Source organism: Balaenoptera ricei, chromosome 11 (assembly GCF_028023285.1).
Source record: "Balaenoptera ricei isolate mBalRic1 chromosome 11, mBalRic1.hap2, whole genome shotgun sequence".
NCBI classification, from domain to species: domain Eukaryota; kingdom Metazoa; phylum Chordata; class Mammalia; order Artiodactyla; family Balaenopteridae; genus Balaenoptera; species Balaenoptera ricei.
In genome coordinates, this window is record NC_082649.1 from 38079650 (window position 1) to 38094084 (window position 14435).

Below are 14435 nucleotides of genomic sequence, written 5' to 3' on the forward strand. Positions count from 1 at the left end.
CTTTAAAAAATACCCTACAGAAGGGAGGTGGCCTCAGGTTAGGGGGTGGGGGTAGGCAAACTGCTGGGCCTAGAAGGGGACAAAGATCTATGACTGGTCTGCCTCACCTTCTTCAGGGGCAGAGCCCAGTGGCAGCTGGGCCTAATGGAAGTGGCTTCGGGTGTCAGGGCCCCAGCTGGGGTCCCTGGATGTGGCCTGCTGGTCATTGCCACCCCCTGGTGGTCTCTTATGAAAAAGCAGCCTCACCCACCAGCCAGGGGGCCAGAGATGCTCCTGCCCTCTCCTCCTGCTCCTACCTTCCCCCTCCTGCCTTTCCCCATTTTCTTCCCTCTTTCCTCTCCTTTTCTGCTCAGCCAATTGCTCTGCTACCTGATGGACAGAGCCTTCACCTTAGTGCACTAGGTTAAAACCTGGCTCTGGCATCCACCAGCTGTGTGACCTTGAGCCAATGACTAAACCTCTCTAAGACTCAGTGTCCTCATCTGGAAAATGGGGATTATAAGTCCTGAAGGTAAAATGAGATAATCCATGTAAAACACTTAGAACAGTGCCTGCCTCAGTAGATGTTTGATATTTGTTATTATTATTAATCTCATGCCTAGCAAGCACTTGGTAGTTTGCTTGCTTTGTTCTTCATCCGGATAACCTAGGCTGCACATCAGACTCATGTGGGTACTCCTAAAGCATACCCATGCCTCCCCATCCCAGACCAGTCAAATCAGAAATCTTTGGTGATGGATCCAGGCATTGTATTTTTTTGAATTTTTAGTTTATTTTTCTATTTATTTGTTGGTATCTTTTAAAGCTTCCCAGGTGATACATATGTGCAGCCAGGCTGTGAACCACATTGGTGACCAACAGTCCTGGGTTACCAGGGACTTTCCTCGTTTTAGCACTGAAAGTCCCATGTTCCAGGAACCCCCTCGGCCCTGGGCAAACTGGGATGCTTCGTCATCCCCTCCCCAAAGGAATGAACCCATGTTTTCTGAATCTCAAATCAGGACACACGGTCTGAACACAGACGACTGGAAATCGATTCTTTGAAAGCTCAGCTTGGGGTGGTGGGTCAGCTGAAGTGTCAGCCTGTGTGTGCGTGGCAGGAGCAGGGCTCTGAGGGGGAGGGGCGGCTGTGGCTCAGTCCGACAGGTCCCTGTCGTTGGGCTCCCCGGGAATCCAGCCGCTGGCCGCCCGCTCCATGGCCTTCACCCAGCGGTCCTTCAGCTCCTCGGTTTCGGCCTTGAAGGTGTAGAGCTGGCCTGACTGTTGCAGCTGGAAGACCCGGGGGTCCGCCTGGGGCCCAGTGGTCACCTGGTATCCCAGCAGGGGGATGGAGGTGTGGGCCCGCATGTCCTGGGAGGGGAGGGGAGAGCTGTGGGCCGCTGTCCTCCCATTCGGCGCCACTGCCTCAGACGGCTGTTTGGAAGGTACCAGGCACACACCTGCCTCTTGCCCCGCAAAAACCCATGAAGTGGGGTGGGGTGGCAGGAGGGCGTTGAGGAAGAGGACTGGTCGCCCCCTGATGGCAAAGCAGTCGCGACCTGGAGTCTGGGCCCAGCTCTGAAAGCCACTAACCCTGTGACTTGAGGGAACCAGGTCCTCATTGAGCCTCATCTGACTTATGGGGCCAACAGTACTCACCCCCACCGCCACCCCTGACACGCACACACACTGTGAGGAGGGGCGGGGTGTGGCATTACCTGAGGGGCAGCGTAGACGTAGAGCACGAGGGGGTCATCCCGGGGGATCACGCACCAGCCCCGGGACCCGCTCTTGCCCCACTTGTCCCCGAGGAGCTGTAGGAAGCTGCACATTAGGCTCTGCTCGGACCCCGCTGCAGCTCCTTTCTGAAACCAGAGAGAGGAACTGTCAGGGAACAGAGCACCCACTACCTGACAGATGTTGGTCATTAGAAATCACCCTTTCCAAACCTTACGGCAACCCTGCAAGGAGGTGTTATTTGCCCCTGAGGCTCAGAGAGGTCCCATCAAGGACTTGCAGTCACAGAGCTGGCCAGTGGCAGAGCTGCAGTCAAACCTCAGCCAGCCTGACCTCTGCACAGGTGCTGGGAGGGCTTATCCCCTGAGAGTTGCCCCAGGGGACAGAATTGGAGCCTGAAAAGGGGCAGACCATTCCCTCTCTCCAGGAGCAAAAGCTGTATGGTGTGGCCTAGTGATTGGGGAGGGCGTGGGCAGGGCCGGGGCCTAAAAGAATGAGGGAGGATTGGAAAGTGGGCAGATGTCAGTGGAAAGGAATCAACTTGAACCTGGGAGCTGAGTTCAGCTGGAATAGGCTGGAGTCTTCTCCCACCTCCCAAGGACAGTGGGATGTCAACCTGGCTTTAATGAGGGAGTGGCAGAGGGATGCGGTAACCAGTGTCTGGGCTGGGTGCTAGTGCCCCAGAGGTGCTGACCAGCAGTGGGAGCAGCCTGGGAGCGCCTGGGGGGGTGGGGAGTGGCTCAGCCCTAAGGACAGCAGAGAATATCTGTGGTAGAGACCAGAGAGCTGGTTCCTAACTCGCTGTGTGACCTTGGATGAGTCACTTCTCTGGGCCTGGGTCTCCAACCAGCTGGTCCCTGAAGTCCCTTCCAATTACAATGGAGCCTCCAGGCTGCCTCTTCCCTGCAGTGGGACCCTGACCTGCAGCCTCAGTATCCCCATCTGTAAAATGGAATCAGCCGCACCAGCTCTCTTCACCTCCTGGGACTGCTGGGGCAGGGCATGGGGATGTGAACAGGAGTGGTCCAGAGTGGCCGTGCGATTATCGGATGAGGATGCAGAAGAAAGGTGGAGAGCCTGGGCCACAGCCTGGAGCCAAAAGTTGCTTCCATTTGGTGACAGGCCCAGCTCTGTTTTATTTGGCCAGGGCCGGGCCAGGGGTGGGGGTGTTCCGTGGGGGGCCGGGGGCGCTGTCTGTGGGCAGAGAGAGAAGGACGGGGAGTGTGACCACGGCAGGCTTGTTCCTCAGCACCGAGGACAGTGCCAGCACTTGGTGAGGCCGTGCACACATTTGCCTAGTAGAGGAAACCGGCCCTCACCTCCAGGATGCCGCGCCTCTTGTCCTCCTTGTCCTCGGGGAGCATGTTTCCGGTGAGGAACGCGTAGCAGTCTAAGCAGACTCGGTTGGGCCTGTTGTCATCGTATTTGAGCTCAGCCCGGTAGTCGGAGCACCTGGCACACACCACCTGGGGGAGGACAGGCAGGAGGGGCTTGGGGGCTGAGGTGAGGCATGGAGATCCCCGTTCGTGCCTTGGCCCAGGAGGTGGGGACGTGAGAGCAGCCGGAGACCGGAGGAAGAAAAAGAAAGCTTCAGGAGAGGGATGGAGGCAGAGCCGGGCATCCCCTGCGCTGGCAGAGGCCCAGCCGCCTGGAGACTGCAGTGCGGGGGGAGAGTGCCCTCAGCTGGGGGCTTGAGGCCTGGCCCCCACTGCAGGAGCTCAACCTCTCTCCCTTCACGTTCCCCGTTGTGAGGGCAGCTACCGATCCCGGGGGCTTGACCTGCGCACACCCCTTGCATCTGATCACTTCTCTGAGTGCTCTCTCTCCCCTCTGCCATCTCACCTGACTCCCAGCAACCCCACCAGGTGACCAGCCCTGGGACTTTTACTCTCACCTGCAACGAGGGGACAGTGACTTGACGAAGGCCACAGAGCTCTCTGGCAGCAACCGGCCCTCCTCAAACAGAAGGTGTCTTTACAGTTCTACAGTTTAGCATTAAGAGTCATGCAGATTTTGCAGTCCACCCAATCCTAGAGTCAAACGTGTTTGATACAAAAATCACGGGCTGGCTGTTTTTGCCAGGAAGACCCGCCACGTGGAGGCTGTGGAGTGGCGCCCGTCCCCCAGCCCACCACGGAGACGTCCCCAGGAAGGCCGTCACAGATCAGGCTGGGGAGATCGGGTGAAAGAGGCATGAGAAAACCTGGGGAGAAACACAGGCACTGCAGGATGTGACTTCCAGGAAGACTGGGGTGTCACAGTGAGTCCAGGATGTGGGATTGGAAATGGGGGCAAGAGGTAGAGACTTGGACGAAGGGTTACTCATCAGGGAGCCGGTCTGTGTGCCCAGCACAGCACGTGGCCTGGGAGGGAGCCACCGGGGAAGGCCTGGGCTTGTCCCACCGTCACCAGGATTCCCGTCTGGCAGGCGGGGAGGCAGAAACTGGGCACCCAACCACAGAAAGGATGACTCACAGAGTACAAAGGTTCACACGGGCAGGAGAAACCCCAGAATCGGGTGCCTCACACAGCCCCACACACAGGGCTTCAGCTACCTTGGGAATATTTTATTTTGTTTTTTATTGAGATTCAAATTTTTAAAATACAATTAGCACGTATTTATTTTCTCCTCTCTCCTCTACCAACTTTTTATTTTGAAAAATTTCAAACCTGAAGATAAGTTGAAAGAATAGTACAGTGATACCCCCACCACCAAATTCACGAATTGTGAACATTTTTGCCACTTACGATTTCTCCCTCTCTCTTTCTCTCTCTCTCTATATATACATATATACACACGCACACATACATATATATATTTTTTCTGAACCATTTGAGTTTAAATTACACTCATCATGTCACACCACCCTTAAATATGTAGCTGGTGTCTCCTAAGAGCAACGGCATTCTCCTCCCTACCCACGATGTCATGATCACACACAGGAAATTTAACATCGATACAATATTGTTACCTATACATGCTTCATAATCAAATTTCCCCCAATAGTCCCAGTAATGACTTCTGTTTCTGGTTCTATTTTTCCCATCCAGGATTCGATCAAGGATCATACATTTCATTTAGTTCTCAGAATATTTTATTTCTTTTTTGTACCTGGAAGGCAGGTACACGGGTGTTGTTATGTTGTTCTTTGTGCCTCTTTGTGTTTCTTAACTATTTAAAATAATTTTTTAGAAACTACTTACAAAGTTACAAGTGTGAGTAGACTCAACTCTTATTTACTGATGTGACTCACCGAAAATGGGAGCTAATCCCCAGATCCTTTCTATTTGGCTCTGGTATGAAACTCACTTACACCTGAACATAGGTGTGTCCCAGTCCTAGAAATTTACTTTGTGTCCTGATTGCAGTTTAACACATTTGGGGACGCCTTGCTGACTGGCCCCAACCTGCCCAGCTGGTCTCCTCCTGTCCCCCGAGGTCATTAAAGACAGAGGTCATTAAAGGGCTTCTCTGTTTGCAGAGTAAATGGAGAGGGTTGTAATGTCAACAGAGAACAGCTCAAGTACAGCAAGTGCTTAAAAAGCAAAGCAAGATCTGCCTCTGATAACTGGGCCCGAGCTGACAAGAGGGAGGAGTGGCTCCTTCCTCAATCAGCTGGTGGCTGTTGCTCTGAGTGAGGCTGCCCAAGTGATTGAGGAGGGGGAAGGAAAGGGGGACAAGGAGAGGGAAGGGGGTGAACCTTCTTTTGTTGAGTCCTCACTACCACCCTGGAGGCAGGTGTTACTAATCCCCATTGTACAGGTGAGGAAGCTGAGGCTTGAACCTGGCGGGCAGAGTTAGTTAGCAGCAGAACCGAGCAGGTGCTGGAGTGCCGAGGATTTGCCAAGAAGAGGAGGGGACAGTTAGCTGAGGTCGGTCAAGAAAAGAGGACGGTGAGGGGTGGGTGAGTAACAGGCGTGGGGCTGATGAGGTGGTGGATGAAAGGTCCGACAGGGGCTGAAGGATTCGGGTGCCCCCACCCTGGAACTGGAGACCATTTCCTGGTGCTGGGCCCTGGGGGTCTTGGGAAATGGTGGTAAGGAAGCAGATGAATGAATAGGGTCAGCTTTCAGGAGTGTCTTGAGCAGGTCGCTTAACCTGTCTGAGCCTCGCGTCCTACCTGCAGAATGGGGCGAACAGCAGACCTGCTTCACACGTGGGCACCATGATGTCCAAACCAGGTAACTCACACACCTGGCACAGCTAGCGCCCAGCACTTCTGGCTGTACCGGTTGAAGCGGGCAGGGTTGGCAGGGATGGGAGGGCAGGGCCTGAGCTGGGAAGGCAGAGGCCGAGGTGGGTACTCACATAGCCGCAGGCCCGGCAGTGGTGGCGGCGGCGCATCAGGGCGTTGAAGGGCTCCTGGCAGCGCATACACATGGTCACCATCTTGTCACGGACCCACTGTGGTGCCCGGAGGCCCAGCTCCTCGGACTGCAGCTGTGGGGCGGCAGGGTGGGCACTTCAGGACCCCCTGTACCCACCTGCTTGTGGCAGAGATTATGTGTGCTATGCTTCCCAGTGGCTTCCACATGAAGCAGACTGGACGGATGAAGACCACGTATAGGGGAGGTCAGTTACTATGAGTCTTATTTTACAGTGAGGAAACTGAGGCCCAGAGAGGTCAAGGGACTCAGCAAAGACACCCAGCAGGCCAGAGTTCAGAGCTCAGATCTGAAATCAAGTCACAGACACTCTCCATAACTACCACCCCACCTGCCTTCCACCTTCCCTTGGTCTCACATTTTTCAGGGACTTTCAAAACCCAAATCTAGACGTGCGCTCACTCCCTCTTGGGAGAACACTGGAATCACGACTAACTGCTGAACAATCATCGACAGGAAGACAATGGAACTCACCAAAAAAGATACCCCACATCCAAAGACAAAGGAGAAGCACAATGAGATGGTAGGAGGGGTGCAATCACAATAAAATCAAATCCCATAACTGCTGGGTGGTGACTCACAAACTGGAGAACACTTATACCACAGAAGCCCACCCACTGGAGTGAAGGTTCTGAGCCCCATGTGAGGCTTCCCAACCTGGGGGTCCGGCAACAGGAGGAGGAATTCCTAGAGAATCAGACTTTGAAGGCTAGCGGGATTTGATTGCAGGACTTCAACAGGACTGGGGGAAACAGAGACTCCACTCTTGGAGAGCACACACAAAGTAGTGTACTCATCAGGATCCAGGAGAAGGAGCAGTGACCCCATAGGAGACCGAACCAGACCTAACTGGTAGTGTTGGAGGGTCTCCTGCAGAGGCGGGGGGTGGCTGTAGCTCACTGTGAGGACAAGGACACTGGCAGCAGAAGTTCTGGGAAGCACTCCTTGGCATGAGCCCTCCCAGGGTCCGCCATTAGCCCCACCAAAGAGCCAGGTAGGCTCCAGTGTTGGGTCGCCTCAGGCCAAACATCCAACAGGGAGGGAACACAGCCCCACCCATCAGTAGACAAGTGAATTAAAGTTTTACTGAGCTCTGCCCACCAGAGCAATACCTAGTTCTACCCACCACCCGTCCTTCCCATCAGGAAGCTTGCACAAGCCTCTTAGAAAGCTTCATCCACCAGAGGGCAGACAGCAAAAGCAAGAAGAACTACAATTCTGCAGCCTGTGGAAGGAAAACCACATTCACAGAAAGATAGACAAAATGAAAAGGCAGAGGACTTTGTACCAGATGAAGAAACAAAATAAAACCCCAGACAAACAACTAAATGAAGTGCAGATAGGCAACCTTCCAGAAAAAGAATTCAGAATAATGATAGTGAAGATAATCCAGGACCTTGGAAAAAGAACGGAGGCAAAGATCGAGAAGATGCAAGAAATGTTTAACAAAGACCTAGAAGATTTAAAGAACAAACACCTAGAAGAATTAAAGAACAAACAAACAGAGATGAACAATACAATAACTGAAATGAACACTACACTAGAAGGAATCAATAGCAGAATAACTGAGGCAGAAGAACGGATAAGTGACCTGGAAGACAGAATGGTTGAATTCACTGCCATGCAACAGAATAAAGAAAAAAGAATGAAAAGAAATGAAGACAGCCTAAGAGACCTCTGGGACAACATTAAATGGAACAACATTTGCATTATAGAGGTCCCAGAAGGAGAAGAGAGAGAGAAAGGTCCTGAGAAAATATTTGAAGAGATTATAGTCAAAAACTTCCCTAACATGGGAAAGGAAATAGCCACCCAAGTCCAGGAAGCACAGAGAGTCCCAGGCAGGAAAAACCCAAGCAGAAACACGCCAAGACACCTAGTAATCAAACTGACAAAAATTAAAGACAAAGAAAAATTATTGAAAGCAACAAGGGAAAAATGACAAATAACATACAAGGGAACTCCCATAATGTTAATAGCTGATTTCTCAGCAGAAACTCTACAAGCCAGAAGGGAGTGGCACGATACATTTAAAGTGATGAAAGGGAAGAACCTACAACCAAGATTACTCTACCTGGCAAGGATCTCATTCAGATTCAGCAGAGAAATCAAAAGCTTTACAGACAAGCAAAAGCTAAGAGAATTCAGCACCACCAAACCAGCTCTACAACAAATGCTAAAGGAACTTCTCTAAGTGGGAAACACAAGAGAAGAAAAGGGCCTACAAAAACAAACCCAAAACAATTAAGAAAATGGTAATAGGAACATACATATCAATAATTACCTTAAACGTGAATGGATTAAATGCTCCAACCAAAAGACACAGGCTCGCTGAATGGATACAAAAACAAGACCCATATATATCTTGTCTACAAGAGACCCACTTCAGACCTAGGGACACATACAAACTGAAAGTGAGGGGATGGAAAAAGATATTCCATGCAAATGGAAATCAAAAGAAAGCTGGAGTAGCAATACTCATATCAGATAAAATAGACTTTAAAATAAAGAATGTTACAAGAGACATGGAAGGATACTACATAATGATCAAGGGATCAATCCAAGAAGAAGCTATAGCAATTATAAATATATATGCACCCAACATAGGAGCACCTCAATACATAAAGCAACTGCTAACAGCTATAAAAGAGGAAATCAACAGTAACACAATAATAGTGGGGGACTTTAACACCTCACTTATACCAGTGGACAGATCATCCAGACAGAAAATTAATAAGGAAACACAAGCTTTAAATGACACAATAGACCAGATAGATTTAATTGATATTTATAGGACATTCCATCCAAAAACAGCAGATTACACTTTCTTCTCAAGTGCACATGGAACATTCTCCAGGATAGATCACATCTTGGGTCACAAATCAAGCCTCAGTAAATTTAAGAAAATTGAAATCATATCAAGCATCTTTTCTGACCACAATGCTATGAGACTAGAAAGCAATTACAGGGAAAAAACCATAAAAAAACACAAACACATGGAGGCTAAACAATACGTTACTAAATAACCAAGAGATCACTGAAGAAATCAAAGAGGAAATCAAAAAATACCTAGAGACATATTACAACGAAAACACGACAATCCAAAACCTATGGGATGCAGCAAAAGCAGTTCTAAGAGGGAAGTTTATAGCAATACAAGTCTACCTCAAGAAACAAGAAAAATCTCAAATAAACAATCTAACCTTACATCTAAAGGAACTAGAGAAATAAGAACAAACAAAACCCAAAGTTAGCAGAAGGAAAGAAATCATAAAGATCAGAGCAGAAATAAATGAAATAGAAACAAAGAAAACAATAGCAAAGATCAATAAAACTAAAAGCTGGTTCTTTGAGGAGATGAAAAAAATCGATAAACCTTTATCCAGACTCATCAAGAAAAAGAGGGAGAGGACTCAAATCAATAAAATTAGAAATGAAAAAGGAGAAGTTACAACGGACACCACAGAAATACAAAAGCATCATAAGAGACCACTACAAGCAACTCTATGCCAATAAAATGGGCAACCTGGAAGAAATGGACAAATTCTTAGAAAGGTATAACCTTCCAAGACCGAACCAGGAAGAAATAGAAAATATGAACAGACCAATCACAAGTAATGAAATTGAAACTGTGATTAAAAATCTTCCAACACACAAAAGTCCAGGACCAGATGGCTTCACAGGTGAATTCTATCAAACATTTAGAGAAGAGCTAACACACATCCTTCTCAAACTCTTCCAAAATATTGCAGAGGAAGGAACACTCCCAAACTCATTCTATGAGGCCACTGTCACGCTGATACCAAAACCAGACAAAGATACTACAAAAAAAGAAAATTACAGACCAATATCACTGATGAATATAGATGCAAAAATCCTCAACAAAATACTAGCAAATAGAATCCAACAACACATTAAAAGGATCATATACCATGATAAAGTGGGATTTATCCCAGGGATGCAAGGATTCTTCAGTATATGCAAATCAAACAATGTGATACACCATATTAACAAACTGAAGAAGAAAAAACATATGATCATCTCAATAGGTGCAGAAAAAGCTTTTGACAAAATTCAACACCCATTTATGATAAAAACTCCAAAAAGTGGTCATAGAGGGAAACTACCTCAACATAATAAAGGCCATATATGACAAACCCAGAGCAAACATCATTCTCAATGGTGAAAAACTGAAAGCATTTCCTCTAATATCAGGAACAAGACAAGGATGTCTACTCTCGCTACTGTTATTCAACATAGTTTTGGAAGTCCTAGCCATGGCAATCAGAGAAGAAAAAGAAAGAAAAGGAATATAAATTGGAAAAGAAGAAGTAAATCTGTCACTGTTTGCAGATGACATGATACTATACATAGAGAATCCTAAAGATGCCAACAGAAAACTACTAGAGCTAATCAATGAATCTAGTAAAATTGCAGGATACAAAATTAATGCACAGAAATCTCTTGCATTCCTATATACTAACAACGAGAGATCAGAAAGAGAAATTAAGGAAACAATCCCATTCACCACTGCAACAAAAGTAATAAAATACCTAGGAATAAACCTACTTAAGGAGGTAAAAGACCTGTACTCAGAAAACTATAAGACACTGATGAAAGAAATCAAAGATGACACAAACAGATGGAGAGATATACCATGTTCTTGGATTGGAAGAATCAACATTGTGAAAGTGACTACACTACCCAAAGCAATCTACAGATTCAATGCAATTCCTATCAAATTACCAGTGGCATTTTTTACAGAACTAGAACAAAATTAAAATTTGTATGGAGACATAGAAGACCCCGAATAGCCAAAGCAGTCTTGAGGGAAAAAAATGGAGCTGGAGAAATCAGACTCCCTGACTTCAGACTATACTACAAAGCTACAGTAATCAAGACAATATGGCACTGGCACAAAAACAGAAATACAGATCAATGGAACAGGATAGAAAGCCCAGAGATAGACCCACACACCTATGGTCAACTAATCTATGACAAAGGAGGCAAGGATATACAGTGGAGAAAAGACAGTCTCTTCAATAAGTGGTGCTGGGAAAACTGGACAGCTACATGTAAAAGAATGAAATTAGAACACTCCCTAACACCATACACAAAAATAAACTCAAAATGGATTAGAGACCTAAATGTAAGACTGGACACTATAAAACTCTTAGAGGAAAACATAGGAAGAACACTCTTTGACATAAATCACAGCAAGATCTTTTTGATCCATCTCCTAGAGTAATGGAAATAAAAACAAAAATAAACAAATGGGACCTAATGAAACTTAAAAGCTTTTGCAAAGCAAAGGAAACTACAAGCAAGACGAAAAGACAACCCTCAGAATGGGAGAAAATATTTGCAAACGAATCAATGGACAAAGGATTAATCTCCAAAATACATAAACAGCTCATGCCGTTCAATATTAAAAAAACAAACAACCCAATCAAAAAATGGGCAGAAGACCTAAATAGACATTTCTCCAAAGAAGACATACAGATGGCCAAGGAGCACATGAAAAGCTGCTCAACATCACTAATTATTAGAGAAATGCAAATCAAAACTACAATGAGGTATCACCTCACTCCTGTTAGAATGGGTATCATCAGAAAATCTGCAAACAGCAAATTCTGGAGAGGGTGTGGAGAAAAGGGAACCCTCTTGCACTGTTGGTGGGAATGTAAATTGATACAGCCACTATGGAGAACGTATGAAGGCTCCTTAAAAAACTAAAAATAGACCTATCATATGACCCAGCAATCCCACTACTGGGCATATACCCAGAGAAAACCATAATTCAAAAAGACACATGCACCCCAATGTTCATTGCAGCATTATTTACAATAGCCAGGTCATGGAAGCAACCTAAATGCCCACTGACGGACGAATGGATAAAGAAGATGTGGTACATATATACAATGGAATAGTACTCAGCCGTAAAAAGGAACGAAATTGGGTCATTTGTAGAGACGTGGATGGATCTAGAGACTGTCATACAGAGTGAAGTAAGTCAGAAAGAGAAAAACAAGTATCGTATATTAATGCATATCTGTGGAACCTAGAAAAATGGTACAGATGAACCAGTTTGCAGGGCAGAAATAGAGACACAGATGTAGAGAACAAACGTATGGATACCAAGGGGGGAAAGTGGTGGGGGTGGGGGGGTGGTGGTGGGATGAACTGGGAGATTGGGATTGAAGTGTATACACTAATATGTATAAAATAGATTAATAAGAACCTGCTGTCTAAAAAATAAATATAATTAAATTTTAAAATTCAAAAACAAAATGATAAATGTTGGGAGACAGTTCTCCTAGGGTCTCTTGTGTTTCCTTTTTTCTGGACTGTCTTTTCAAGAATCTTCCTATAGCAATCAGCCTTGAAAATAGATGTTGTCTCTCTAGAGCATAGGGCAGACATGCTCACTGCACATTATAAAAGATTCAGAGACTGATTTGCTTTTATTTGCTGACATAGTCAATTCTGATTCTTTCAAACCGAGGACCAGTCCCTGCCCTTGGAGCATGAATTAATAGAGATAAATAAAGAACTCTTGGAAGATAGCAAAAAAAAAAAAAGAAAAACCCAAACCTGCACACACACACCACCCCCACAGACCGAGTTATACATATAGATGTAAAATCCTTCCTAGGGGTAGTTGCATATAAAGCCTCCCAAAGGAATTTTTTGCTAATGGGGGAATCTTTGGCATTGAGTTTCTGAGTAGGGTGATGTTGGCGTGTGTGAGCTTCCCCTGATCCCTTCAAATCATTCATGGTGGGTGACACTCTCCAGCCCTCCAAACTGGCCTAGGTAGAACAAAGAGAGGGGATCATTCCTGTGTAAGGCTGGCGGCTCCAGGAGGGATACAGAGCCTTCATTTACCTCCTGCTCCTGGGTGTCTCCCTCAGGGCTCTGGACCGCAGCTTTGAAGGTTTCATTCCGCTTCTCGATTTGGTCAATGGCGGCTTGGCAGGCCTGGGGCAGGGGGAGGGGCACAGGGAGGTGGTTAGTGGGGGCGGCAGGAAGGGCTCGCTCATCTGTGAATCCATCTACACATTCCACAAACATTGCTAAAAGCCTACTGGGTGCTAGGCGCTATATTCTAAGTGTACATTGCCTGATTTAAGGGAGGAGAAAATATTAGCCCCAGATTACAGATGTGAAAACGGAGGCTCAGAGACATTAAGTGACTTGCCCCAGGCCACCCAGCTAAGCAGTGAGAGGCAGCAAGATTTGAACCCAGGTCTGACTCCAACTACTACAGAGCAACTTTGAGGAAGAACAGGGAGCAAGCAGGCGGGTGTGCACTCACACACACACACACACACACACACACACACACAGCATCCCTCCCTCCCCCACAGCCTGGGTAGGGAGGTCAGAATCCTAGGGGCCCTGGAACATTCTGATACCTGCAACCAGGAGATCATTTCCTCCTGGGACCTGCTTGGAAAGTGAACACAGGTGTTGAGGAGAGCAGCCCCTCCCAGTTTTCCCATCTTGCCCGGCCCTCAGCCTGCCTGCCTACCGGGCCCGCAGCTCCAGGGTGCGCTGCTTCCCGGACACCAGGAAGGAGTGGGGGAACTCGGCGTCAGTCAGCTCCCGCACCTGCTCGGAATGGGAGGGAGAGACTGTTCAGACTTGCCCACCCGCCCCCCAGGCACTGTGGCAGGGAGGTAGGTGAACTGTGCCCCAAGGACAATTCAAATTAGAGACAAGAATAGGGAGCTTGTTCAATTGCTCCCTAACCCCATCAAGCCAAGCAAATACGCCTGCAACCTGGCCTCGCTCTGTACAGCAAATGGGACTTAGGGCTCCTGGAACTTTAGCAGATAAGTTGGCCCAGTGTGAGGTAGGGATGACAGTTCCTGACAAAGGAGTCACCCAAAATGGAAACTGGGTCACAAATTGGGTTTGGGGACACAGCTTTTTCAAGACCAGACGTATGGCCTAGAACAAGACCCTTTTACCCCAGAGTGAATGAAGGAATTGACCACCCAATTCACAGATCCAACAGACCCCCCCACTTCCTGTCTTTTACCATCCTTGTCCCAGAACTCCACAGGTCCCGAATCCGTTATGAAAGCCACCCGTCACAGAGCACCTACTATGTGACAGCCACTGAGCACCCCACACATGCTCTCATTTAATCAGCACAACTGCTGAACCCACTAATCAACTCTAATGCTTAATGGCCATCATGTGCCCCTGAGGGCAATGCCTGTCAACAGCTACAGTCCCTTGGCACAGCTGAGTCTATGGTTACCTAGCAGTTTACAAGAAATATGGGGGACCGAGGGACATGCTGAATGACACTACAGGGGTGC

At 47.5% G+C, this 14435-nt stretch overlaps 1 protein-coding gene across 1 annotated transcript in view; it reads right to left on the minus strand.

The window, feature by feature from the left end:
* Positions 1–747: 747 nt before the first annotated feature.
* Positions 748–14435, minus strand: part of FGD2 (FYVE, RhoGEF and PH domain containing 2) — a 41483-nt gene continuing 27795 nt past the window's right edge. The window contains exons 11-17 of the mRNA XM_059940568.1: positions 13637–13716; positions 13521–13551; positions 12991–13083; positions 6026–6157; positions 3036–3182; positions 1698–1844; positions 748–1350 (exon numbers count right to left, since the gene is read on the minus strand). Coding sequence (XP_059796551.1) covers positions 1135–1350; positions 1698–1844; positions 3036–3182; positions 6026–6157; positions 12991–13083; positions 13521–13551; positions 13637–13716 — 846 coding nt within the window. The 3' untranslated portion in view covers positions 748–1134. The remainder of the gene's footprint in view (positions 1351–1697; positions 1845–3035; positions 3183–6025; positions 6158–12990; positions 13084–13520; positions 13552–13636; positions 13717–14435) is intronic.